General features: G+C 36.6%; 2 protein-coding genes across 4 annotated transcripts; both read left to right on the top strand.

Annotated features, from left to right (window-relative positions):
* The first annotated feature begins 1,788 nt into the window (after positions 1–1,788).
* LOC105059437 (uncharacterized) lies at positions 1,789–8,462 on the top strand. 2 transcript variants are annotated; one of them, XM_010942730.4, is made up of 8 exons: positions 1,789–2,083; positions 2,475–2,619; positions 2,715–2,883; positions 4,762–5,032; positions 5,126–5,391; positions 5,480–5,695; positions 5,981–6,089; positions 7,882–8,462. In XM_010942730.4, the coding sequence occupies exons 1-8, from the start codon at positions 1,933–1,935 to the stop codon at positions 7,941–7,943; spliced, it is 1,389 nt and encodes a 462-aa protein (XP_010941032.1). In that variant the 5' UTR covers positions 1,789–1,932; the 3' UTR covers positions 7,944–8,462. The 2 variants fall into 2 exon arrangements, with proteins under 2 accessions (XP_010941032.1, XP_029116151.1); XM_029260318.2 differs by having other exon boundaries at positions 1,801–2,267.
* A 2,477-nt stretch (positions 8,463–10,939) lies between these two features.
* Positions 10,940–27,035, top strand: LOC105059438 (uncharacterized). Of its 2 annotated transcripts, none has more exons than XM_010942732.3 (7): positions 10,940–11,262; positions 12,335–12,539; positions 17,863–18,003; positions 21,884–21,992; positions 22,148–22,209; positions 25,821–25,924; positions 26,553–27,035. In XM_010942732.3, the coding sequence occupies exons 2-7, from the start codon at positions 12,447–12,449 to the stop codon at positions 26,653–26,655; spliced, it is 612 nt and encodes a 203-aa protein (XP_010941034.1). In that variant the 5' UTR covers positions 10,940–11,262; positions 12,335–12,446; the 3' UTR covers positions 26,656–27,035. The 2 variants fall into 2 exon arrangements, with proteins under 2 accessions (XP_010941034.1, XP_010941033.1); XM_010942731.3 differs by having other exon boundaries at positions 25,815–25,924.
* The last annotated feature ends 745 nt before the right edge of the window (positions 27,036–27,780 follow it).

Genomic DNA, 27,780 nt, shown 5'->3' with positions numbered 1-27,780 from the left:
TGCCAAAAGGACGCAGCAAGGCTTCTTCTTGGGAAAGGGGACGAGTGCACCACAGGAGGGGAGGTAAGACACCAGCAGCGGCAATGGTGGCCTACAACCTCCGCCGTTGTCGTAAGGGGGGATATGGGGGAGACTGGATGGGTTCGCAATCACGGGTGAGGGAGGAGAGGGGTAGGGGAAGGGGAAGTAGAAATGAAAGTGCAATGGGGAGGAAGAGAGCATGGTATATAATGTGGTATTGGTATTAGCTATCTGTCTCTCGACGGATAAGGTTTTAAAGGCCTCGAAACATCTCTCGGACGCTCCGTACTAAGAGGGGCTGAGGGGATTGCTTTGGCTGTGTAAGCCCGTACTCTTCGCATCCTTCGATTTTCCTGAGCCCTCTTTGAGTTTTTCTTGATGAGCGCAATGGGCGAGTGGCAGGGGTTAACCAGAGTAGGGATGAACATGGAATCAAGAGTTCAAATAAAAATAATTACGGGGGGATGGGATAAAGAAGCGAGCACCAGGTGAGAGGTGCAAGAGATAAAGATACAAATAGATAAGATCAGACTGGTCATGAATGACTTTCACTTTGATTTCTGGATCGAGCTTTAATATTGAATCTACAGCTACCCTAATAGCAAATTAGATTGAATCAATATATAAAATTTTTGACCCAATAAATCATTCGAGTTGGGTCGTATCCATTTATCATCCAAGTCTGATTGAAAAATTTGGATCGCAGATCAAGTCCAAATAAAAAATGATCGACTATATTTTAATTATCATATAGTCAACTATTATTATGACAACACTATTTTTTTTTTCTTTTAATACTTCTTGAACTCTTGCGGATGTCGAGATCATCAATGAAAAGCACATTAGACAGTGAGTGGTAGAGAGAAAAGATCATGAAAATATATATGGACGAGACATCGATGCACTTGACGATATTGAGCATGACGAAGATGAAATGATTGTCCATGGCGAAGATGGAGTCATCGAAAAAGATTGTATTGTGAGTTCTAAACTCTCTCTATATAATTTTTTTTTTTAAAAATAATTATACATGGACCCTCCTCTTTTCCTTCCAAATATCTTTATCATGCCTCCACCAAAAATACCATCTATCAACAATTCTTATTGTATAGCCTTCATATTATTATGATAAAAATAAAATTTCATAAATAAAAATTTTATCCGCAGCTGCTATTGTCGCATCTTCCACTATGGCCATCACCTCCACATCATTATGACAAGAATAGAGTCTCATAAATAAAAATTTTATCCACAGCTGCTATTGTCGCATCCTCCACTATGGCCATCACTACCTCCTTCCCATCGTGGTTGCGGCGAGCCGTCCCCATCGTTGCAGATGCCACGCCCCAAAAATAAAAACTTTAGTTTATGAAACCCTCAGTTTATGAATACGCTGATATGCTGGTATCTATTAGGTATAAGAACAGATCTGATTTTAGCATACAGGACAAAAGTGCGGATTGACAAATCCCATTTGGCCCTAACACCGTGCAGGGTAAAGTGGACTACATGCATGATGCACTTTAACATGCTCCATGCTGGAAGAGGCAATGCTCAGGCAAATACATGCAGGTCCCACACTGTAGTCGGCACACCATTTCCCGTATTTCACAAGAGAAAACAAATGAGGAGAACTAAATCATTCCTCGTACCGTAGAGTCGTGCTTTTGATGATGTTGGTAGGCCAATGACAAACCAGATACACACATAATACACAAGCCTAAATCCTAATTATATACATTAATTAAAGTTTTTATTAACCGCCCCCAGATCTTTCTCCCCCTCCGCACTCCGCTTCCTCCCACCGAGAAAAGAGAAAGGGAGAGACGAAAAGACTCTCCGAGTCCCAAAGGCATTCTCTCCTCTCCCTCCCTTTCACACTTCGAAGGAGGCATCCGAGAGGAGGAAGAAATGGAGGCGTTGTACTACCTCCTCTTCGGAGGGCTGTCGGTGGTGGTGGCGCTGTTGGAGTTCAGCAAGACCAGCAAAGACCGCATCTCCACCTCCGCCGCCTTCAACTCCTTCAAGAACAACTACATCGTCGTCTACTCCCTCATGATGGGTCTGTCCAAATCTTACGACATCTCGTACCGACTTCCAGATCTGATCTGGTGGAAGAGAAATTTTGGCTGTTTTCTAATGATTTGGATGCTTTTGGGAGGCTCAAATCTCTTCGATTTGCTTTGTTCCTGCGTCTGCTGATCTAATATTTCTATCTGTAGATCTAGCCTTTTCTCCTTGATATAGTTGAGTTAAATTTACTTTTAATTTTTCAAAAATGCCGATTTGCTTGTAGATCTAATTGTTCGGAACCTACCTGTTTCCTTTCTGGGAGGAAAAGCTAAATCGACTTTATGGATCGATGAGTTCACCTTTCCTGTTCGTCTAGTGAAAAGATTGGAACTTTAGATGTGTTTTTGCTAAACTTATGAGTCCTTTTCTTTTGTCGGCAGCTGGAGATTGGTTACAGGGCCCCTATGTCTATTACCTCTACCATACGTACGGCTTCGGGAAGGGAGAAATTGGTCGGCTCTTCATTGCCGGATTTGGATCCTCCATGGTCTTCGGGACGATTGTTGGATCTTTGGCCGACAAACAGTGAGAATTCCCTTCTGGAACTTCTTGATTATGTGGTGTTTTTCCCTTGATTGTTGTTGGATTTAGATTTTCTTGTTTTGGGTGTAAAATTTCAGGGGTCGGAAGAGGGCTTGTGTGACATATTGCATAAGTTACATACTAAGTTGTATCACCAAGCATTCTCCAGAGTTTAAGGTGTTGATGGTGGGCCGTATATTGGGGGGAATTGCTACATCGCTCTTGTTTTCAGCTTTCGAGTCATGGCTTGTTGCTGAACACAACAAGGTGATGTGTAACTAGTGCCTTTAAAGAGTTCTAGTGCGGTCAAGATATGCTATATTTTTATGAGAAGATTACTTTTAATAGGAAAATTTCTCGCCACTTATAACATGTTATTTAGCTACTGAATCATGTTATGAGTCAATATCAATCAATTGTTTTTGCTGAGATGTAAACATCTGAATAGGATCTTCTAGTTCATATATCATCACACCTGTTGTGCTTGTTTACTTGCTATCTAGTTATGCTGATTTATATTTTAGCCAGGATGTTCCTTTTATATTTTTTTTCTTTTTCCATGTAGGGATTACCTGGCTCCCACAACCTACATCTGTAATGATTGTTAGAAGTTTTAAAAACCTACCTCCATACCTCTGCTTTGAACCTGTTGCAACTTGTCATTTAAATAATTTCATCAATGGAATATTACGGGCAGATATTTTGGTTTCATCCTTTTTTTTTTTTTATTCTACTTGATGTGTCATAGCATACTTCTAATTTGAGATTTTTTTTTTCTCAGAGGGATAATTTGAGATTAATTGGAAAGGGAAAATATTTGTATCATGAGCTTAGGAAAAGTCTATGAAAAATTATGTTGGTTCAGGGAAACAAAATAAACAGGAAGAAAAGGGTGTGTGATTAACATGTTTGTGCAAGTGTCTACAAAACTTTGGAGGCTTTGATAAGGATTCAATGAATAATTATGATACTAAATTCACTTCCAATAATAGTGGAAATATTTATAATGATTATTTTCAAAATACTACAAGAAAAGCATCAGATGAAAAGGTAAGTTAAAAATTATACAATTATCTGTAGATGTATGGAACTTGCTATATAGATTCTTCGAGCTACTGGTACTAATGTTGCATATGTGATGACAGGTGTGATATATATCATTCTTGCTTTAGCTTTTGGGTTCTAGTGGCTACTTAAGTTTGCATCAAGGCAAAAGGATGTGGGTTCAAATCTCCATTTAGGCCAATTTTTCAATATGCCACCTGTTTGTTATATTTTCTTCTCTTGACTTGTTCCTGGTCAAGTCATTCTTGACTTGTTCATGCCTTCATGTTCATGGTCTGGCAACACCAGGGGATGAGGGTGTGTTAAGGCTTGATAATTGTTGACCCTTTCTCTACCACCTGAAGCTTTTAGGATTGATCTAGTGCCTAGTTAACTATATTGGGTATTAGTTGACTATATTTGGGATTCTTCTAAATAAAGGATCTTCATTTTATATTATAAGATCTAAAAATCCTGTGCACTAAATCCCGTAGAACTTCATATCTTCTTATAATGTTTTGGTATTCTTTATCCTCTAAATTACTGAAACATATATCAGAAATCTAAAGTTTTAGAAATACAAAACATAATTATAAGAAATAATACCCCCAATTTCATATGGATTTATGTCTGTTAGTGGATAATTGCATTTAAATGTCAACTATGCTAGTTTATGACTTTCTTTTGCTTAATTGATGATAGATGTTTTATAAATTTATATTGTTTCATCAATAATTATTGTGAATTTGCAAGGGGGTGTGGAAAATTAATTTACTATGATAATTAGATAATCTTAAAACATGCATATTCACGAACATACCATATGCAGATACATGAATAGATTGTTAGTCCTACATTTTGGAATTCATGGTATTCTGTTTTGAAGCGATTGAAACTTTCACCTGAAACAATATCCAAACAGCAGAAATGATAAGAACCAATAATGCTACTGCATACTTAAGTGTATGATTCAGATATTGGGTCAGTAGATCAGCAAATTGTTTTTGTGAAGACATCCAGAGAATTTGCTGAATTCTTACCTGACTTTAAGATCAAATTTTGCATGCTTCATGCTGATATCCCATCATTAATCCTGTACAGAGGGGCTTCGAACCACAATGGCTTTCCCTAACTTTCTCGAAGGCTATATTCATTGGCAATGGTCTCGTAGCCATCGTCTCTGGGTTGTTTGCTAATTTACTGACTGATACCTTGGGTTTTGGCCCCGTGTCTCCCTTTGATGCTGCTGCATGCTTCCTAGCGATTGGCATGGCAATTATCTTATCAACATGGGGTGAGAATTATGGAGATCCTTCAGAAAACAAGAGCTTGCTTAGCCAATTTAAGGTTGCTGCAGTAGCCATTGCGTCTGGTAAGTATGCTTATTATTCTCATTAAATGTTTGAAATTGTTCTCTTCCTAATATTGTTATTAAGGTCTGTATAATGGTAATTTGTCATTTCAGATGAGAAAATTGCTTTGCTGGGTGCAATTCAGTCACTGTTTGAAGGCTCAATGTATACGTTTGTATTCTTGTGGACTCCTGCTTTAAGCCCAAATGATGAGGGCATTCCTCATGGGTTTATTTTTGCTACCTTCATGTTGTCTTCGATGCTTGGAAGCTCCATTGCATCTCGGCTGATGGCCCAAGAGACACTTAAAGTTGAAAGTTATATGCAAGTTGTTTTTGCAATCTCTTCATTCACTCTTTTCCTTCCTGTTATCACCAGTGTAAGTCTCCGGTTTTCCATCTCTGTGATGAAATTCTTTTCATGTAATCATGTAATCATTCTTTGACTTGGCTGCCATTTTTGAACAGTACTTGGTAACATCTTCATCGGTAAAAGATGGGAGCATCTCGCTTGGGGGTTCTATCCTCTTATTTGGGTTCTGTACCTTTGAAGCATGTGTAGGGATATTTTGGCCATCTATTATGAAGATGAGATCTCAGTACATTCCCGAGGAGGCTAGAAGCACAATCATGAACTTCTTCCGCATTCCCCTGAACATATTTGTTTGCATTGTGCTTTACAATGTAATCATCTAACTACTTTGCTTTCTGACTTTTTCTACTATAACATAACTCCATACGTGATATGGTATTGCTGTTGTAATTTAATAGTGATGGTCAGTACTTTGACTTCAGCAACCAGCAGTATATGCTAATTCATATTAACTGGGGTTATTATAGCGCCACTATTATGCGCAGTATGTGCTTTTTCATTTTCCTGCAGGATCTTTTTATCATACTTTACCTGATTTGAAAGGCAATGCACAACATCTCGGTTATCTTATTTATTGTTCTACTGCCATTTTGAAGGTGGATGCATTCCCTATGACTATCATGTTTGGCATGTGCGGTATTTTCCTTCTCATTGCCTCTGTATTGCAAAGGCGGCTGATGGTGGTTGCTGAGAGCCACCGATCAAGTAAGTTCAGCATATCACTTGTTTGTATTACCAGAATTCAAAATGCTTATTCTCTCAACTATTAAAAATCATAGGGTGCTTTTTTGAATGTATACTATCTCAAATTAGAATAACCGCAGATCTGGATATTTGGCTTGCGCCTGTAAAAATCATGAGTTAACCACACTTCCTAAAAGTTTATTGAACACTTTCAAACATACTACATCCTACATCCACAGTTGTTATATAATCATTGTGCTTCATCCTGACTATCTGTGGTCCACTATCGACTCAAGAAACTTCTTTGCTATTGGAATGTTTTTTTTCTCTTGATTTCTAAACTTTAAACTGGACAAATATCATGGCTGTCTGGAACTAAAACCTCTGATCTCCTAAAAGTAAAAAACATTGCCTTTTCCTCCTGATATAAATATTCCTCGAAAGGAAGAGAACCTAATTGCAGAATTTTGCTGTTTACATATGCATATGGAAATCAAAAAGCAAAAAGAGGAACTTAACCACTTAATTGACAGTTGTCATCTTTAATCCCTCTTCACTTATTATCAGGCTGCAATGCCGGCAACTTTTTTATGTCCGGTCACTGATTTGTATTTTCTCTCATACTTTTCACCTCAAAATGGAATGTTGTTTCCTATAAACGAACGCTGTTTTGATCTTAAAGACAAGCATCCTCCCAGATTTTGTCGAGGGCTCCTCCATTAACCAGGTTTTTGGCAGCAATCCGTAGGGACCATTTGGTTGGGGGTAATCTGACATGGAAAAATGATTCTCATGTCAGATTACCATATTGGGTATGAAAAAGAAAAGAAAAAGATAGTAAAAAAAGTTGGTGGGCCCATGCTTATTTTCCGAAGAGAGAAGGTAAAACAAATGTCTGGTATTTGATAAATTTTCAAGTGGCAATAATCCATACTTAACAAAAATACCTCCAATAAAGCTGCATATGTAATTATTGAATTTGTTTACATGTCTTTCTAAATTCATTCAATAAAAAATTTTTGTCAAAAAAATAAAAATAAGATGGAGATGGTATTATGTAAAGGGTTATATGATTATAGTCATTACATAAAAACTAATTGGAGATGACAATGCTATCTTAGTATTAAAAAATTATTTTATATTGAAGGGTATATTTATAAATTTGGCCATATTTCTGTATAGATTTACCTTCAACCAAACGTAGCAATCTTTTTTCAGTATCATTTTATGGAGTAATTTTTTCACCAACCAAATATAGTAAAAGTTATTTTCCTTCACAATCATTTTTTCAGATAAATGATTCTAAGAAATTGTTAAATTATCGCATAATCTAACATACCCAACCAAACACACCCTTAGGGGATTGATGTTACACTACCCATAGAAGTTCTGGAAACTTGATGGGTTATACGTCATCCATATATCCAAGTCCACTTCATTGAGATAAGGCTTGTCAATTCAGATTAAGGTAGCTCAGTGCTTTTTGGTTGACATATTTGGGAAAATGAAGATTTCGACTTTGTAAATCCAATAGTTTTAAATTGTGATCTTTATGAACTGAATGCAAGTGAGCAACTTGTTTTCATTTGGAAATCCGGGTTCTTTTTTAATAAAAATAATTAAATTCATGATTTTTGGTTTCAATATCTAAGTACTTAAATACTTCATCTGGCATCCTGTACTTTTGAAAAAAACAGTGAAAATTTTTGAAACAACTCTGTAATATATGCATTTTTCACCTGTTTCTACTTCTATACCAGCACATGAATGTTTTCCTTATTGCCAGTTTTTCATTGTTTATAAATTTAAGCAGGGCCACAAGATTGGACAGCAATGAAGGAGAGGGATGATGAGGAAGCGCCACTGAATATCTGAGCAGCAGGCATATGTTTGGTGCTTGCACAGTAATAGCTGCAGCCTATCACGATAATATAGTCCAACAGCATTGTACTTCCTGTCATCATCAATCTGATTAATAATTTGAAAAGTATGCTGTTACTGAAGCGTGCGATCAAAGTGTGCCATCAGACAGAAAACATATCACGACAAAGTGCTCCAAGTGATGTTCCTTTAGTCTTAGATTAGCAGTTAAGAGAGTTCTTTAAGATGTACCAAAGTATACGAGCATCTCTACAAAGTCATGGGAAGTAGATGGCTATGGATGGCCTGTTTTGTAATATCTAGCCACCTGTTTTCCATTTGCCCTTTGTTTTTTTTGGTTTAAGACGTGTACTGTTGGAATTTAATTCTTTAAGGCCTGAGTATCTGCAATTGTGGAGAAAGATGCACATCTAACTTGTATTCTTATATTCTATTTTAGTTGATAGTCATGGCTATTGGTACCATGGTCATATCATTTTAATAATACAAGTTTTTTGTTCTTTCGTAGACAAATGGACTATTCTGATGTTTTGGTTGTTTGGATTCATCTAGTTATCATGATTACTTTGGTTGTTCATTCTGCATTCAAGCAGCCTGTGCCATTTATGCTTATATGAATTGTAGTTCGCGTGAGCTCTGATTATTGGAGCGTGCTGGACCTCCACAATATTCTAGTTCAGCAAGACATATCAAATACTGTGGTCCAAATGGCATTTATATTAATAATTTTCTGATCAAATGGTATCCAATGTCCTTAATCACTAATTAGATATGTAGAGTGAAATAATTTTGCTTGGTGGACTTTGGATTATATTCATTAAATCGATTCCTAGTCTCGTGTTGTTGTGAATATTTTTCTGATTACGAATGGCTAGAAGGCCTTTTCACATATGAAAGTTGCAGTAAAATTTCTGGTTGACTAGCATCCGGTCGTGGGATAAAGTGAAATAAACAGGAACAGAACAGGTAACTTGATGTAATTGTATTAAAGATGGTTTATCATGTTTTGTGCACACATAAATTGATATTGATGATATCATCTGTTGGGTTTGGAGACATCATAATTTTCTGCTCTAATATAAAATCGATGTTGTATTTTCATGCTTATATGTGTGCACTGAATTTTTTCTGGCATATCATGATCATATCAAACATGGCATATGTATTCTTTAATGCATATCAGGAGGGTAGAGGATGGGAAGTGAGTGGTCACAAAATTTCTAGACGAGCAAAACCAAGAATTGATCAGTTTGCAGCAACTCATTATAATGTTGTTGTGATGGGAAAAAAAATTGCATAATGTTAATCGTTGGGAAGATCACCAAAGGAGGCAGTAGCTTATTTTCCTCGCTATAAGAGTTTGTTTCTGCAAGCATTTGTCTGAAGCATGCAAATATTCAGCTTCTGCATTATTTCATGACTCATTTGTCGGGTGAAGCATACTCGATTGCTGATATGGCAGCAAATAGTGGAAAAGAAGGAATTAATGTATGTCATGGCGTGAATATTTAGGAAAGCTGTTAGATATAGGTTATCAGGAACCCTAGAGTTGTTTTATTCTGTTTTCTGAATCTCTGATGGCTGAATTATAATAAAGAAAGAGGAAAAAGAAACTTGTTTTAACCATTCTGAAGGAATTTGCTTCTTTTGGTTGAATTTTGCATGAGGAAGGACTACAGCATTTGGAGTACTGCAAATGGTCATCGAATTGAGGTGAGAATGATTGGGCTGTTGATGATGAGCATGAGCAATATGGATTGGCCAATATGTAATCCAAGCTGCAAATGTCAACAATTTGTTTATCATATCAACAAAGGATTGGGTCGCTTGACCAGAATCACCCATGGATAACATTCAATGCTCTAGAGATGGTACAATTTCACCCATGGATAACATTCAATGCTCTAGAGATGGTACAATTGAAATTGTACCATCAGAAAGGCAAGTCATGAAGTTAGAAGTGATGTAGCTTTGGCCCATGTATTCCAATTTCACATTAAAATAAACAAGTCACAAGGTTATTTTAATGAACTCTATGTATCACAAGCTCAAAAGGCGGAAGTTAATTCCAAAAAAGATAATTCAATCACTTTTAATAGAGAAAAATGACCAAAAAAGATCTGTATAATTATATTGCATGATCCTATATCAACATAGATTCTTATGAGATAAATTTTAATATCTTTGTGAAATTTTGACATCAACAAATGAATTATTGCTCACCATTTATAAATTACTTAAAAAACATTTTACTGATCTAAATATTAAATTTAACTTTAATATACTTTAATCTTCTAAAACTAATGAAGAATATAAAGATCTTGTGACTCAATAATGATAATTCCATCAACATTAAATACAAGAATAGCTTATCAAAATAGTCATCCAACATTCCAACTTGACTAAGTTAATGAACATAAAAAATTAAAATTATGACTTGGGCTTTTATTTTTATTTTTATTTTTTGCATTATCAATTTAATTGAGTCATGAAAGATTCTGCAAATTTCAACCAATTTTTGAACATTTTTAATGCTCTCCAAGTCATTTGATATTGAACCCAATAGCTTTAATTTTGATTGAAAAAGATCAAACCACAAATCAATTTGATCAGTTTTTCAATCTTGTTTTAAATCAAAGTTCTGAGTGGCAAAGCTTTTAGAATCTTTATCGGAGATAGATCTATCCACTGCAACAAATTCTCATGCTGCGCCGTGAATTAACACTATAATTTTTTATTTGTTAAATAGACTTTATAGGGGGAAGGTCTTCAATATATCAAAACAATCTTTTGTTTTTAGAACTGATCCCGAGAAAACGAGCTGCATTTGAAGTATTTTTTTTCTTGAACACCATCAAAATCGCTTATAAATACTATGATACGATGCTTCAGTATTTTTTTAATAAATTATAATCAGCATCTGATCACATGCATAACACGTGACAGACACCTGTTAATGTCATATGTACATAAGCGAGTCCGTTGAGTTGGCAGCAGAATGGACCTTTTACAGGTACGGTTGTCGCGAGTCCAAATCGCCGGGCTGCTTCTTTTGCTTTGCGCCTTCAGCTCGCCGAGCGCCGAGCAACAGCCCGTCGACCGGCGCCCAAATCGGTCATAGGTCGTGCTGCTGCGGGCCGGACGGATCCCGCATCGATCTCATCACCCCTACTACCCTTTTCTCCGTTCCCTCTTCCCTTCTGCCCTCCGGCCGGCGATTCCCGCCTCTCCTCTCTCTTCCCTTCTCACCCGGCGGTCCGGAACTCCAATCGCGGCCGCCGGCCTTTTGATTTCTGGCGAATTTGTCTCTCCGGTGAGGATCAAATTCCATTTCTATGTAATCCTAGATGCAGATCTTCCGCCTTAATTCTATCGTAGATGTGGATTTCCCAGCTTTTCTTCAAACCCCTAATCCACTCCCACCACCTCATTTCGCACGCTCTAGCATGGGATCTCCTTTTTTGTGCGGTAGATGGTGTGGATGGATCGATACTTTTTCCATGACTTGGTTTGATGTTTTGCTTCATTTCATCCTTGCTATGAATTTTATTATTAAATCTACGTTTGATATCCATTTAATTTTTATGTTTCTTTATGAATTGCATATGAATGGTGAGAGGGGAGTAAAACATATATCGTAAATCTCTTAATCAGATTGTATAGGGGAGAAAAAAAAAAGTTGAATTTAAGTGGTAAACATGAAAGGCAGAGGTCTTTCATTTCATGGATTAATGTGCCGATTAGAATGGTTGATACGAGTCGATGTGTATTGTGCTGGTGCCCTATACCCGCTGCATGCTAATGGTTTGACATGCCATTATGCCAGCGTTAGTGTGCGCCAGCCATTGGCATGGTATGACAGGTACTTTGCTCGTGCCAAGCTGAGATGGCACCAGCAAGTGATGTCTCAATTTTTGTTTCATTTAACACCTGGACCTAGCTCTGGTTTTCAGGAAGATGGATGGTTGAAGAAGCTTGTCAATCTCTTCCCCTCACCTAAGAGAACAGAATAATATATGCTGTTACTTTTGTGCTTTTTCACGGAGTTTGGTGTATGTTACAAACTTCAATATATTTTGAAAGTGTTTCTAATTGTCCTGAAGATATATTAAGATACTAAATTATTGGAAAAAAGTAAAAATCTAATTTACTTGAATGAAGAAGTTTAATCAAAATCATCAAGTGACTTTGTACAACGACTGTTACTTAGGCTTTCGCCTAGGCACCTGTATGATTGTGTGGGCAATAAGTTAGATACTGCCTAAAGTTTCAGAGGCATTTAACAAGTATGCCTGCAGATAGCCAGAATGATGCTGTATGTATTGCTATTTTTTGATCTTTAATCTTCTGGTTCTAGATCTTGAATGTTATGTTTATCTTTGCAGGACATGCGTGGTATGAAAAGATGATATTACATGTTATTGTGGAAGTCATTATTGGATTTTGAAAGTTGTTGCTAAATACAAAGTATCTTAAGGCATCAAAGACAACAAAGAAATGTTCTCGTTGTTCTATGGACTCTGGAAATATCTTTTCACCAAGACAGAGTACCATATTCTTGTTCTTGGAATTGACAAAGCTGGAAAAACTGTAAGTCTTATCCTTCCTTAATCTTGTTATTTATATTCTTTTTGAATTTATATTTCTGACATGAAACCTAATTATAATGGTTAAAATGTGTCTTTTTCGTGAATTTTTATTGCTTTGTGTGTATGTACAGATTTCATGGTCTTTTATGTTTGAAGCTTTGTGTTCATGCTTGGGTTTCTTTTATTTTACATGATGCTGATGTACATTTGTCCTTTGTGGTATCATCATATTATAAGGATTATCGAACTGTATGATATGCCAAATTAGGCTGATTTTGTTTTGGAATTTCTGACTGTACCTATTATGCTTGATATTCACCCTCCCTGATAAGCTTTCTGATTCCGTCCCCTATCTTATGCGTTTTTTGTTATCCACAATTTCCTGAAAAGGTCTTCCTACTCCATTTTCAGTCAATATATAAGCCAATTTGGTACCCTTTTTTCTTATAACTAATGCTAAGGAGAGTGCAATATTTAAGTAATGTTATGTTGTTCTTAATTATTGTAACTATAATAGTGGAGTTAAACTTGCATGATTTCATCCTTTCTACCATTGTTTTAGGTTGAAATTGAGGATTTCTTAATCATGGGAAAATTATGTTTCAACCGGGGAAATTTGTCCAATGTGATCATATCAGTAAACTTACTTGCATGATTTTAAGATTGATAGTTTCTGTTCTACCGAATTTCATGTTCATATTGAAGATCATCCATGTATGAGAAATATTTCCTTTTCCTTCTTCAGCCTTCTTGATTATGTTGCTAATTTGAATCCTTTCACAACTGATTCATTTCTATAGATATCCTATCCTGTCATTATTGTATATTCTAGGAAAACTAGTTAGATATCCCACTATCCATTTCCCTTTTGGTGTAAAACAATTTTGGTGGCACATTTTGGGCACACTTTCATTCACTCAAATAGGTTAGATTTTTTCTCAATTTTATTTGAACCCCAATTTTGTCATTCTCTCTACTTGTGCTGACATCTGGGTACAATCTTGTTATCTATTGAATTTCTACAAATTTTGCATATTCAATTACCCAATGCCTATTAGGTTTTATTTAAATTTTAATGTTGCTATGATATTACCTTTTGATTCAATTAGTTCAGTCTAGTTTCTTTGTTTCCATGTTGTTATTACAGACTTAAATAGAACCTTATTCTCTATTCGGTAACAAATTCCTATCACTTAATTGATGCTAATTAGTAGCTTTTGTGTCAATTTATTTACTCTTCCAATGAACACATGAATACTTAGCCTTATTAACAAACTTTATCTTTTTCATGTGAGATTAACTTTATGGAAAAGCCATAATATTCTGGACTTCTGCAGCATGAGGTCTTCCTACTTTATTTAGTTTTGTCTCCTATAGATGGCTACTCTAGGCAATTAAGACTTGCTAGGAAACCTGTAGGGCTAGTTGGCAGGGAGGAAGACATAATGAGTTATAAGACCTTTTATCAACAACCGGATAATGATATTATGTACTGCATATGTTGGTCACTGGTTAGCATGATATGTACCATGTTGGTCGAATGTCCACTGCCACTCCACATGCTAGGTCCTTGCCATGTTACATGGACTCAACTATGTGTGTTAGGTGGGCATACATGTCTAAGCATTGGATTAGGGGATGTTAATGGGGTGGGTGTGGGTTGGGTAAACCATTGCCCATACCTGCCCCACAGTTGGGAACCATGTACCTGACCATACCAATCTCAAGGCAGGGTGGGTCTGGGCAGTTACAGTTAGATGAGGCAGGTTGGGACAAGTCAGGGCGGGTAAAGCTGCAAAAATCAATTTTTTTGCATACAAATTAAATAAGTAAATAATATAAAAGTAAATCTTAACATTTCATATAACATTAAATAAATCTAGAGTTGAAGGCATGGTACATAACAAACCAAAATTTCAACAATAATAGAAACAATAACAGCAATATTATTCTTTAGGATGTTAAATGTTTCTTAAACTGGGAAAAGCAATCAACTAAGGAAAATGAACAGCTAAGCACATCTTGTGGCCTTTCATATGATTAATCTTTTTCAGGATCGATCATAATACTTTCTTCTTCTTATCATCATAATCAGCATAATCATCAAGCCTTATATTTAATCGGGTCAGGTTCGGAGGGAGGGACATTACCATTATCCATATTCACTCTAGATCCACTATGGTTTTAGAATGAAGACCTATCCCTATTGCTGACTCTAGATGGTTTGGGTAAAACCTGCCCCATTAGGGTCGGGCCGGGTCAGGTACCTGATAAGGCAGCCACCGCCCCTACATCAGATCCTTTCAATATGTAAGAATTTCTTCTTGTAGATACATGTCTAAGTGTTATCCTAATGTCCATGTATATAAATGTTTGGTGTGGATACTTTCAACTAATCTGAAGGGTCCAGGTGACATAGGGTGCTTGTGGCAAACAAGTAAGGTATTTGCTAGCCCATATTGATCTCTGCTGGTGCAGCACTCTTTGGTAGGGACTGATACAAACCAGCATAGGTGTTGCACAAAAATGTACCCCTTTTCCAAGCTTGCATCCTGTAGGCATATTATATGCTGTTAAGTGTGTTCTGCATTTGTTTTTCTTCTGGTTACACAAAATTACATTTTTTATATAGCCAACAAGATGAAATTTTATGTCCTTCCATTGCAGGTTCTCTTGTGTGTTACTTTTCTTTTGTCAACCAAGTTAGAATGGCACATTTTGCTTCTCATCCCTAGTGACCAACTTATTATAGGATCTCATGGTAATTATTGCTCGCATGCCTTGTTTTTTGCTTCATTATTGGCATTGCTTGCCATTGGTAGTGGGCCCATGACTCAACAATCTTAAACATATATGTAATGCCTTAAACATATATGTAATAAATAATTACTAGTTATATTCTGTGGCCAAAGGGTTTAAAATACCTATACTAACCATGGTGTTAGTTTCAGTCCAAATGGTACAGTACTTATTCATATTGATACTATACTGACTCATGGTATGGTGTTGCATCTCAATGTTTGTACCGGAATGCCTTTTTGTTATTTTTTATTTTTTGTTTTGTTTCAAAATCTTCAACCTTTCGAAGTCTAAAATGAATATTGTGATTTTTGTCTACACTTAAGTGCTTTTAATAACTTTGCAGTGTTGGAGTGATGATATTGGTTATAATACCCAAGGGTTTGGATAAAGTTTATGAAACTAGTAATGTTCGTTGAAGCATCCCAAACTAGATGGTTCAGGACATACTAAACCATATCAGTGGCCAGCCAGCACGGTTTCGACATTAATTAGGAAACATTGAGCGAGGAGAATGAGAGGAAGAAAGAGAGGAAGAGACAGAGAGAGGAGGGGAGACGATCCTCGAAGGCTGTCAGAGGGTAGTTGGGATCACTGCACACATGAGAAACCAGAGGATGGAGGGAGGGAATAAAAGGGAGAGTGAGAGGAGGATTCAGAGCCCATCGAAGGCCTCTAGAGGGCCTGCGAGGCCTCTCGACCTACGACTAGAGGAGGGGCTCCGCCCTCCTGCCGATCAAAATTGGGGCTTCGACCTCTGTTTCCTTTTTTTGCAATTAACCGTGTGAGGATTGCTGACTTCAACATTTTTCTTTTTTTTTTTTCTATTATTGGTGAAGTCGATAACGCAGTTGCCAACTTCATCCAATATCGCCCAAAAAAAAGGAGACAAAACAAGGACCGAAGCCCCTATTTCGATCCAACGCCTTCGAGCCTCCAGCACCCTCAATGGGCCTCTGGAGGTCCTCTCTCCCTCTCCCCGCTTCTTCCCTCCCCCCATCTTTCTCTCTTTTCCTCTCTTTCCTTCTCACTGGCCCTTCAGTAGCCTTGACTGGCCTCCGGCAGCCACCAGAGGCTCTCTCCCTCTCCCTCTCCCTCTCCTTCCTTTCCCCCCTTCGCTCTCTTTTCCTCTCTTTCCTTCTCCCTCCACCCTGTTGTGTTGGTTCGAGCCCTGGTACAGTTTGGTTCGGGGGCGCATAAAACTGTATTGCCGGCTGGCCGGCATGGGATCCGGTTTTGGTGTGGTGAACCTTGGAAACTAGCAACAAATAGACATGAAACTAATAACAAAAAAATAATGCATTATAGGGTGACATCCACTTTACAACATATTCAAATTCCATAAATTCCATGCCAAATGGAAAAAAATTTGGCAGGTTCCCCTCTTTTTCTTTCTTTTTTTTTTTTTTTTGCCAATTAGTGGTAAAAAGAATAAGGTGGGATCAAAACTCACTGGATCCAACGGGTATTTCAATGTCAAGGAGCTAGGAATATGGGGGGAAACACTGCACCACCTTCCTTTTCTCCTCTCTGCACTTCTCTCTCTCTTGCTCTCTCTCCCTCTCTATCTATCGATCTATCTATCTTTCTTTCTCTCTCCTTTTCTTTCTCTTGATCAAAAGGGTCCCAAGAGGTCATGGATGCCCCTAAATGTGAGAGACAGCCCAGCTCTCTCTCTCTCTCTCTCTCTCTCTCTCTCTCTCTGAAATCAAGTCTCCCACTGGTTTAGGCTCTGTGTCAGCCTAACTAGCTATGGTACCTGCCTGAATCAAACTATACTGATTGGTATGTGCTGGATATCAATTTGCAATGGTATAAGCATTTGGCACCTGGTACCAATGCTAGTTTTTATTAGAATGGTATAGTACTGGTGGTAACATCCCATTTCAACAATATTTAGATCCTTGTGACCTACATTATTTGACAACATAATTGGTCATGGAGCAAAATATTCTTCTAACTATTTATACAAATTTGAGTATGCAAATATTATTTTCATCTGATGAACATGAGATAACAACAGTTACGGTGACCATGGTAATGAGGATCATGTAGGCATGGTTGATATTCTTTTATTATGGATATAGACAGTGTATATTTCCTTTATCTTATAGTTTGAGTTTGAAAAAGAATCATATTGTGGTGTGAAAAAAGTTATTTGCTTATTTTTTTTACTCCTTAAAGGTAGGTAAAAGAAATCAGTCATATCCTTATTCGCTACAGGCTTCAAAATGAAACTGTATGAGTTTTAGTTTGCCATTTGATCTTTCTTTGTTACGTTTCTTCTTGTTTCCATGCAAGTACCATCAAGTTTGGTCTTATACAAATTTTGCACTTGCATAATTGTGCATATGTTTAATGAAAAAAGGAGATCATTTTTTAAAACCACATTTTTTTAATTTCTTGCTACATTAATATTAACTTCTATTCCTTAACTGATTATTAAATATTATATCTTATTTTCATTTCAATTTTTTGTACTCAATATGTTAAATTTGATGCTTAATATATTTTTGGAAATGAAGACTTTGCTAGAGAAGTTAAAGTCATTGTATTCAAACTTGGAAGGGCTCCCACCTGACCGGATTGTTCCAACAGTTGGACTGAACATTGGTCGTATTGAAGCTTCAAATGCAAAACTTGTCTTTTGGGACTTAGGAGGTCAGGTACGTGTTTTCCAGCCCAACTTAAAATTCTGAAATTATTCTGTGAACAAGGCTTATGCCAATAGTCAGGCATTCTTTGTAATTAGTGCCATTAGTTAAGGTCTAGTTTGTTGCAGCAAATTGGACTATAGGGGAAGGAAATTTTTTTCCCTACATATAAGGGAAAACATTACTAAGCCATCATATAGTTTCCACATATTCTATGTGCTCACTTTCTTTATAGAAAGAATTAGTAGGCAGTCATTGATGAAGATCAAAATTCCCATTACTCAAGTTGTAGCCTTCATTAATTAAGTCAGCAATTTCTTTCGTTCAATTTTACAATTCAAATCTACTTCTTCAATTAATGATTTGACATCAAAGTTTAATGCATTTGTTCCTACCATGTGTTATTGCAAGGTAAATCTTGTAACAATGAAAAGTTATCATGATGCAAGATTTCGTGTTTCAATAGTATTGGTTCTCATAGCATTTACTAGCACAGATGCAATACCTCAAGGACTGTCGTGGAATGGAATGAGTTCATCCAAGTAAAAGATGCACATTTTATCATTCTTGCATTAATAATTAATCCTTGAGTCCGCATCTTTTCTTTTGATGGCTATTTGATCTGATATTTTTTGAAGTTATTGTCGGCTTGTATGTTAGTGCTTGGTAGATTTATTCTGGTCCTCCATGCAAAATAATTAAATCAATTTATTAACAATCAACTCACAAATTTAGGATGACTTAGGATGTTGAACATTTTGGATGGGTCAAAATGGTGTTTAGGCATTCCAAGATATCTACTTTCAGTAAAAAAGTAATTGAGAGAAGCATCAATGCCAAAGAGACAAGTCATATACATTTGTGCACCCAGTTTTTGTGCATATGTATATATTTATGTGTTATACGATGGCAGCCAGGGTGGTGGGGGCCAAGGCCCACCCAAGGGGAAAAAAATCTCATCAATACTTGCCCCCACCCCCCAATGGGAAAATAAAAACCAATGCTGGTCCAAGGCCCCCCTTCCAATCCGAGCCATCCAAGATTTGTGTATATGTAGGCTCCTCCTAAAATTAGAGTGTGTGAGATTAAAAAAATCTTGATTTGTTAGGTCCCCAAAAATTGATGTGTGAAAGTTCTCTCTCTAAGATCAATCGTCGTAAGTTATCCATTAGCAAAAAATTTAAATTCGAAACTGATTTTACTGCCATAATTTGTAAATTTTGAGGTTATGACTTTCTGTTTATACTCATCCTTTCCCTCTCCCGTTCACCAAGTCCATAAGCACTTCAATTTTTTCAAAAAAAAGAAAAAAATTAAGGAAATCCTTTGGAAATTAGAACTCGATGTCATTCTGGCTTCTAGGCTGAAAACTGCCGGGGGGGGGGGGGGGGGGGGGTGCGCGCGGGGAGCTCCAATCTCATAGAAAGGCAAGAGGGATCACGGCTGGTTCCTTTATATTGAGGTGGATCATTTTATACTATTACATATGCAATAGCTTCTTGTACTTGAAGGCCAACCCTGGAATTTGTGGTTGTCATCTCGCACCATTACAGTATCACAAAATAGGATTACCAATCCAGATATCTAATATCATAACACACAGATTGGTTCAATTTGGTCAAAATTGAGACTGTTCATCACATGGAGGATGGCAATCATAAGGTGAGTAAAACATGATATTTTAATATTTAACCACATTTTAGGTCATCTAAATCATGTATATTTACATGGAAGGATAGATTAGATGTGGCAGCAATTTCAAGCTGCAGTTTGATTTAATTTTTGTGAACATGACTCAAGTATGATTCTGCTTTAAAAAAAAAAAGAAGAAAAATCAGATGATGATAGTTTGTAAAATATGTTGCAAAATGGTCTGTTTAGAGGAGAATAACAATGCATAATCTGAATTCGATATCAATCTAAAATTTCACTGAATATGATAAATAACTCTAAGTTTAGATTTAGCATCAAACATGTGATCAGTCTGAAATTTAATATTTTGTTCAATATTTAATAGAAAATCTGAATTTTTTTGAATCAGTATGATATGATGCATTTCATTGACCCACCCCCCCCCCCCAAACCAAAAAAAAAAAAAAATCTGGATCCACCTGTGTTTATGTGTGTGTCTGTGGTTGTAATAAACACAGGATGTAAATAGAGGACTTTATTCTCATGACAAATTTTAATGCTGGAGATTGAAAATGCCAATATAAACCATTAGATATAAGACCTAAAATGCTTATGTACAAAATGACTTGTTTTTGGGCTGTTCTTATGCATCAAGATTTCCCCTATATGTGTGTTTGTGTAAATATAATGGCATGATACCTTGTGTGATTTTTGGGTGACTTGAAGACATGCAAGGGGCCTCCAAAATATATGATTTTTTTTATACACAAGCATTTTAAGTTTTGTAGGTTTAGACAACTCCCAAAATTGAATTTTGTGGTGGGTGTAAAGTCCTCTTTCTGCACCTTACATTGTATTATAGCCGCACTCTCTCTATGCGCTTGCATGCACGTGTTACATGCATACACGCATGGGCATTTTAGACCTTGTAGATTTCATCCAACAGATTAGAATTTCACATTGCAACTCAGATAGCCAAATTTTAGTGGGCATAATGTCCTTCGTTACATGTTGTCTGTCCCATTTCATGAGCTTCATTATGTAAAACCAAACATGGATGCCCTACTTATTCATAGGCATTTGAGGTCTTGGAGATCTTATCCCATGGTTTGAAATTTCATACTGAAACTCAAATAGTTGGATTTTATAGTGGGTGTAAGGTCCTTCCTTACACCCAACTTCACCCATATATATGTAGGTTTGCAGAAATAATCTTTGGGTCCATCTTATTAGCCTTGTGATGCAAAACCAACTTCAATCATGCCAAAGATATTATTTAAGAATCATATTCATATTTTAGATAAACAAATTAATTAACACCATTTAAATGAAACAATACATCATTAGAATAAGAAAATCTATTTCTTTAATTTTTTTAATGACAACATAGAGTTGACATCTTACTGATGTCTTCATTGTTTTGAAAAAAAAAATCTTAATAAAATTCTTCCAAAAAATGTTTTTTATTCTGTCTAACTGGAATATGATACATTGATACTGCTTGAAAAAAATAATAATAATAATTCAGAATTTTTGTATGGAAATATACCTCACTACTATTCTCCATTTTGAAAAGTTCGTCTACCTCCCCTATTATTTTCCATTTGGAAAAGCTCGTTTAGTTACTTTATAATTTGCATTTCTCACTTTAAGTATTCTAAAACAGTTCTCTATTTTCCAAATTGTAATTAATGTGATATTTGAGTTTCCTAGGTTTGAGAATAAACCCTGAATCTCAATAGTACTTGTTGAATTAGCAGGCTTACCCCTTCATCCAAGAGTGAATTGATTGCATATCATGTGGAAAAAACTTCTCCTTGGCAAATCATGGAAAAATAGGTCCATAGGAGTTACATGAACAATGTGATAAGCATTTTCTACCACATTATACCCGTAATCAGTTTTGTACCTTTTCAGTACCTATTAGAAGTCATAATATTTCCTTTCCCAATCACTGATATTCATATGTTAATAATGTTAACGTCCAACTCCAGATCCACAAATTACCTAAGTGTCTGGGGAAATTGATCTTTGGAGTTGAAAGTGAGTTTTGCATGTGATAGAACAACAAGAACCAGCGAATGAGATTGTAGACATTATCATCGGACTATTTGCTTCATGCTACAAAAGGTTCTTAATGTGAGATGGTAGGGGCTAGATTTGCAAAACTTTCATCTTTAAATGCATGACTGGAAGAACATAATGTACTGCTTACCGTTATCGGAATTTACACTTAAGATATTTTAACTTATATTCACAGATTGGTCTGCGAACAATTTGGGAAAAATATTATGAGGAGGCACATGCTATAATCTATGTGATTGATGCTACTTGTCCGTCGTTATTTGAAGATTCTAAATCTGCACTAGGTTAGTATCAGTCACTGCATTATCTCATGGAAAATTAATCATATCATATTAATTTTAGCCTACTATTATCATTCAGCTTAAATTTTATATGCATCATTTTTTTGGATAGCCCATATAGATATTATGAATAATAAAATCTGGAAAGTGCTGACCAGAAAAAGTACTTCGACATGGGGATTTACAAGGGGCACCACTTCTAATACTAGCCAACAAGCAGGTTCGGGTCCTCCTTCCCAGATTTCTTTCATTATTTTGAGTGATGTCTAAGTTACTACTGTTGCACATGTTATTTTGCTGTTTGAGTTTCTGTACCTTTTTTGATGGTCATGGATCAATTCCACAATCTCTTCATTGTATTTAATAATGTCGACCAATTTACCTGTGGCTTTATATTTGGCGTAACTTCATGAGTGTTTTAGTGTTCCCATTCATGCAACTAAACATATTTTTTTAAATAAGTAGCCGTATGTTCCATGTTCACTGATCTTCCAAAACTTCCCAAAAGTGGCCATTTTATTGTGCAAAGCTTGTTCATCTGGACCTGGATATGTCTATGCATTTACATGATGATTTGGATATAACTATTCATTATGTCTGAAATAATCCAGTATTATGCTTGTTGAGTTTTTTAACAAATTGGCTCATTCCTTATGTTCATGGATCATACAAATGTCACCTTAAGTGAACAGCATTCATAGGCTAGTAGAAGTGATTGGCCAACTTGTTTTGATGGGTCATCACATAATGACTGGGTTATAGCCCAACAGCCATCTTTTCTTAATGACACGATAATATTAATGCATAATTACCAAAGAAATTCCCTGACAATGATAAGAGCTTCCAAATCACATCAATATCTAAACTCTATAATCATTTTGTTAAGAGCTATAACTTCTGGTTGGGTAAATTTACTACCTGTGAGAAATACACATAATAGCTATCTTAGTAAAATTTCATACACAGAAAAAGGTTAGGAAGATATTACAAACTAAACTAATGCATTTCTTAAAATACAAACATTTCAAATTCAGTACCTCCACATACTTCCCCATGTGATACAGTCATAATAAAATAATAAAATAATATAAAAATAGGTTTTTTGCTAAATAAATTTATTTCTCTATAAGGCCAACCCTCTAATGCCATCATGCATGAGGCATTTTTGACCGTCTGCATTTCCCAGCCTCATGCCATCCCTCATTTCTAACCCTGCATTGGCTAGAATATGTGGCTGTCAACCATGAGCAGAAGGTTCAAATCTTTGCTCTAGCATTTATTATTTATTTATTTGGATATATTTTACTATTATAAAAAAATACATGTGCATTGCATATGCCATACTCTAGTGATCATATAATGCCATGATAATGTTGATAAAGTCTTGGCCTTCTGCTAGCCTTTGCATAGCCTTATGTTCTTTCTTTCTCACCCTTCCTTCCCCTCCTTAGGAAAGAGGGGGGAAAAATGGATCAGCTATCAAGCAATCCCATTTGGTTTAAGCTTTAAGGGTCTTTTTGCAGCTGCAAAACTTGGGCTTCGAGTTCGATTTGCTACAGCACAGTGAGCTTCAGCATGTCAAGCCATGTTTGGGGCCAAGTTTCAAGAACTCAACTGTGGTCAAGATGATTGCTGGTTGAGCTGCACGAGCTCAATATATGGGCTTACCACTCAATTCTAGTGATTCTCTGAAAGGAATCTCCCTTCCCACCTTGAACATCAATGGAGACCCTCTCTACCTCCCCTTGGACAGTGACACCATCCCTCCTGGATCTCTCATCCTTGTAGCTTGGTGGTGCAAGTGCCTGTAACTCTCGCCTTTATTACCCAAAAAGCCTCCTTTGCCCATTGACTATGTTTTGTCCCCCTCCCCCTCCTCCCAGTACCTTCCCCCATTGCTATCTTCTGCTTGGTGACTGACCACCATCTACAGCACACTATGCAAATCAGCCATCCACTCACTGGCAAGATCAGTGACTATGGCCTGATTTTTGTGGTGGAGATTAAATGCTCCAACTCCTGCTGGTAGTTGTTGGACAAGTGGAGGGAGCATGAAGGAGGCAGCAGAGGAAGCTGGCAAAATGGGGGCATCGTAGTTGTTATGGAGGGTGATGGTAGACTCAAAGAGGCTGTGCAATTGAGTCATGGCCATAGTCTAAGGACACCTTGCCAACATAGGATAGGAAGGGTAGTGCAAGGGTTCAAGAGGTATCTACGGTTTTGGTGATGCTCCAATTAGTCTTATGTTTAAGAGGATCTTCTAGAAGGAGAATCTGATGCTTTCTGGAAAGATTTTTTTTTTTTTTAATGAATATCGTGAGAAGAGTTCCAGATATGAGCATTTTGAAGGCTTATGCGTGTAATCTTCAGAAATTATTGCATCAAAGTAAGGCCAATTTAGAGAGGTTCTTGTGTACATGGAATTAGTGAATAGCAGTTCCACAAACAGACCATTTAAATGGTGGTATCTTGGCAATGTGTGGTGACATAGGACTTCTTGAAGAGTTTAAAAAATGTTTTTACAATGTTATAATGGCCAGCGGTCAATTGTTATGTCATATATATAGATAATGGGAATTTGAATGACAATCCTTAGCATTACTCCATTTAACTGCATGTCATATAATGAAACTAAAGGTCGCTATTGGAAATATTCAATGTTTATTTGAATAGAATTAATGTTTTATAAATTCAAATTTTTATATCAGCTGGAAAAGTGTATTTTATTCAGTGAAAGTGATTTGAGCAGATAACCCCATTATGATGTTGCATTTTAATAATGTTAAATAATGACCATCATAATAGTTGCTATTTTATTGCCAATATAAACCCTAATTTTGCACTGTTGTCTGGTTGAATCCTTGCCTTTCCTTTTGGCAAAAATATTAGAATGTAAAAAAAATAAAAATAAAAAATGACATTTCATCTGAACTAATGGTTTTCAATTGTGTCATGCTTCTAATAAAAATAGCTGCAGCCGCATCCATCCAAATAAAATAGTTTATCACATACAGCTCTGGTTGCTGCAGTACTAGACCCATACAAGTCAATCTACTTTGCAACTTAAAGGACCAAATAGCCCTTAGTTTTGTGTATGTAGCAGTTTTCAAAATTTAGATTTCACAAGGCTTGTGACATTCACTTTGATAGAATTTAAGATTTCAGTACATTAAACAGCTGATGTTAAAGCTAAATTGGCAGTACTGATATTCATAACTAGTTTCGAGTTCAGACAAACACAATGTGACGTTCAAATGTGGGAATCATTACTTTTTGGTGAGAGGTTGGAATCATCACTTGATATAATGAAGTTGAAGTTCTTTATGTTTCAAATTTTCAAGATTCAAGACATCTATCAAATATCCAAAATGCCAGGCAATCAAGTTCTAGTGCTGACCAGGGGGCATTAAGAAACCTATGCCAGGAGCAAGCTGCGAAAATTGTCACATTTACCAAACATATGAATTGGACATGATTAACACTCTAAAAATACTCTATGGAATGAATTTTGATATTTCAAGTGTACATTCATGAGAGGATGAATAGCTTGCTTTTGTGGTACCAAGATTGGAAAACAAAACTAATTGTTAAATTGTTGGGGAAAATTTTAGTAAAAAGATGAACATGTATAAATTTTCTTTTCCCAGTTCGATGATGTTCTCTGAGCACTGAATTATGTCAAGGTCAAGAGGGAAGGAACAATGGTTTATGCGGGTAATACTTGCACAAATCTTGTATAACATTAATTTCTAATAGCATCATTGGAAATTTTAATCGATGGAATCAGAATTGATTTTTCAGATTTCTTGTTCTAAATATAAATAGTGGCAGGATCTTCCTGGAGCTGTGTCTGCTGAAGAACTGGCTAGATATTTGGATCTCAAAGAGTTGGATGGAAGGCTATGCATGTTTGAAGCTGTATCTGCATATGATGGGTGAGTAGATCCACCTCGCTCCCTTACCCATACACATTGTCAAAACTTGTCTTACATAAAGATGAAGTGGCACAAAACCCTATTAAAATCCTTCTTCTTATAAACTGCCTCGATAATGGCTACAAATGATATTCTCTAGGCTAGTAAATTATGAAAGTCAATTGAAGGAGAATGCGCAAATACTATGGGTTTGGACACACATCTACCCCATCCAAACAATATCCATTGAATGGCTGAGTGCATAACCTCGAGCCTTGAATTCAACAGGACTGGTGTAGAAAGGGAAACATAGGAGGTACATGAGAATTGAGAAGCTGTGGATTTTGCAGTCCTAAGATTTTGTGACGCAAGTCACTATTCAAATGAATGTAACATCTTGTTCATGGATATGCTTAGGAAGCCACAATTTCAAGTTAGCCATACACCTATCAGCTACTCTGCAGTATACCATTCCAAGTGGATATCCCTAGGGGATCTCCAACTACAGATATCATGTTTTTGGCATCCTTGAACCCGTGGAACATCAGTTTCTCCTTTCAATAAAGATTGATTTTTATTCTATCAACATTTCATCATTCTGTATTGCATTATTCAGTATCCCATAATCACCGTGTTTTATTGTTTGCAGGATGGGGATTAAATTTGCCATTGACCGGTTAGTGGAGGTCATTGAAAGAAGTAAGCGCACTGAGTCGTTAAGAACGCGTGCAGGTGCAGCTGGGCATCTTTAGCAACATCCTTTCCGATCAAGAAATGTCTAGCAACATCCTTGCCCCAATTGATGTTAGAGATCATCCAAAGCATTTTCTGCAGAGATGGTGTGTATTGATCCAGAGGTGTTATGTATGCAAGCAGACTGCATTCAGTTGGGTTCACTTTAAAGTTCTGGTCATTCACATTACGGTGTTCCTATACAGTTTCAAAGTTTATCTTGTGTAGCCTGATGTACCAGATGGAGTGATGATTCTCCAACCATTTTGCCATGTGGCATGTATTTTGTTTGGCCTAGTTATATCTGACAGCAATTGAATAGCATCGATACACAATAAAGCCAACAGGAATGCAAAGTTGCCTCAAAGATTTTTGAAGGATGTGAATTCTTCAGTTTTAACGCAAGCTCTCTATTCTGTGAATTAGATGCTTTAACTTAGTCTCCAGGATTGATTTGAGTGATGCTAATTGCTTTCGAATTGGTGAGATATTGGATTTACAGATGCTTATCCAAGAAGATGGAAAGCTGGAGATTGGGTGGGGAATGGGGAGTGGGTGTTTCCTATTGCTGCTTTTTCTTGTCTCTCTTTTTCCACTGTTTACACAACTTTCCTACTGATATTAGATCTGATATCAGATCCAGACCAATTCGAATTGAAGGTGACATTAATTGTTTCTGAAAAAGGCAAAATGATCCAAATTCACTCTCGTCCTAGATGGACGCTTAGTAAGAGCTAGAGCACTTCACTTTTCGACAGCATTTTGTATTGGTGGAATAGGCAATAGCAATGTTTTCTGCAAAATTTTGATGTGAGCACGCTTCGTAAATCTGGTCTTCAGACTGTTTAAATGCTTCAATTGACGTACGACAAGTAATGCTCTTCAAAGATGGTTGCTAGCATGATACTCATGGCAAAGGATTAGTGGATCTTCATAGGGTAACATGTGATCCAATTACATATCCTATAACCAAAACAAAGTATCCTTAGATTATCTTATTGTAACCTGAGTGTCTTGGAGGATAAGGCACTCGACCTTGCAATGACATGAGTCAGCCATTCTTTTTATTATTATTATTATTAGATTATCACCCCCCAGTCTCCACTGCCGCACATCAGTGTAATTTCTTTCACCTGGGCTTTAAT

The sequence above is a fragment of the Elaeis guineensis genome, chromosome 16 (assembly GCF_000442705.2).
Source record: "Elaeis guineensis isolate ETL-2024a chromosome 16, EG11, whole genome shotgun sequence".
Taxonomy (NCBI): Eukaryota; Viridiplantae; Streptophyta; class Magnoliopsida; order Arecales; family Arecaceae; genus Elaeis; species Elaeis guineensis.
The sequence above is the reverse complement of the archived record's forward strand: the minus strand, read 5'-3'. Positions and strand labels throughout refer to the sequence as shown.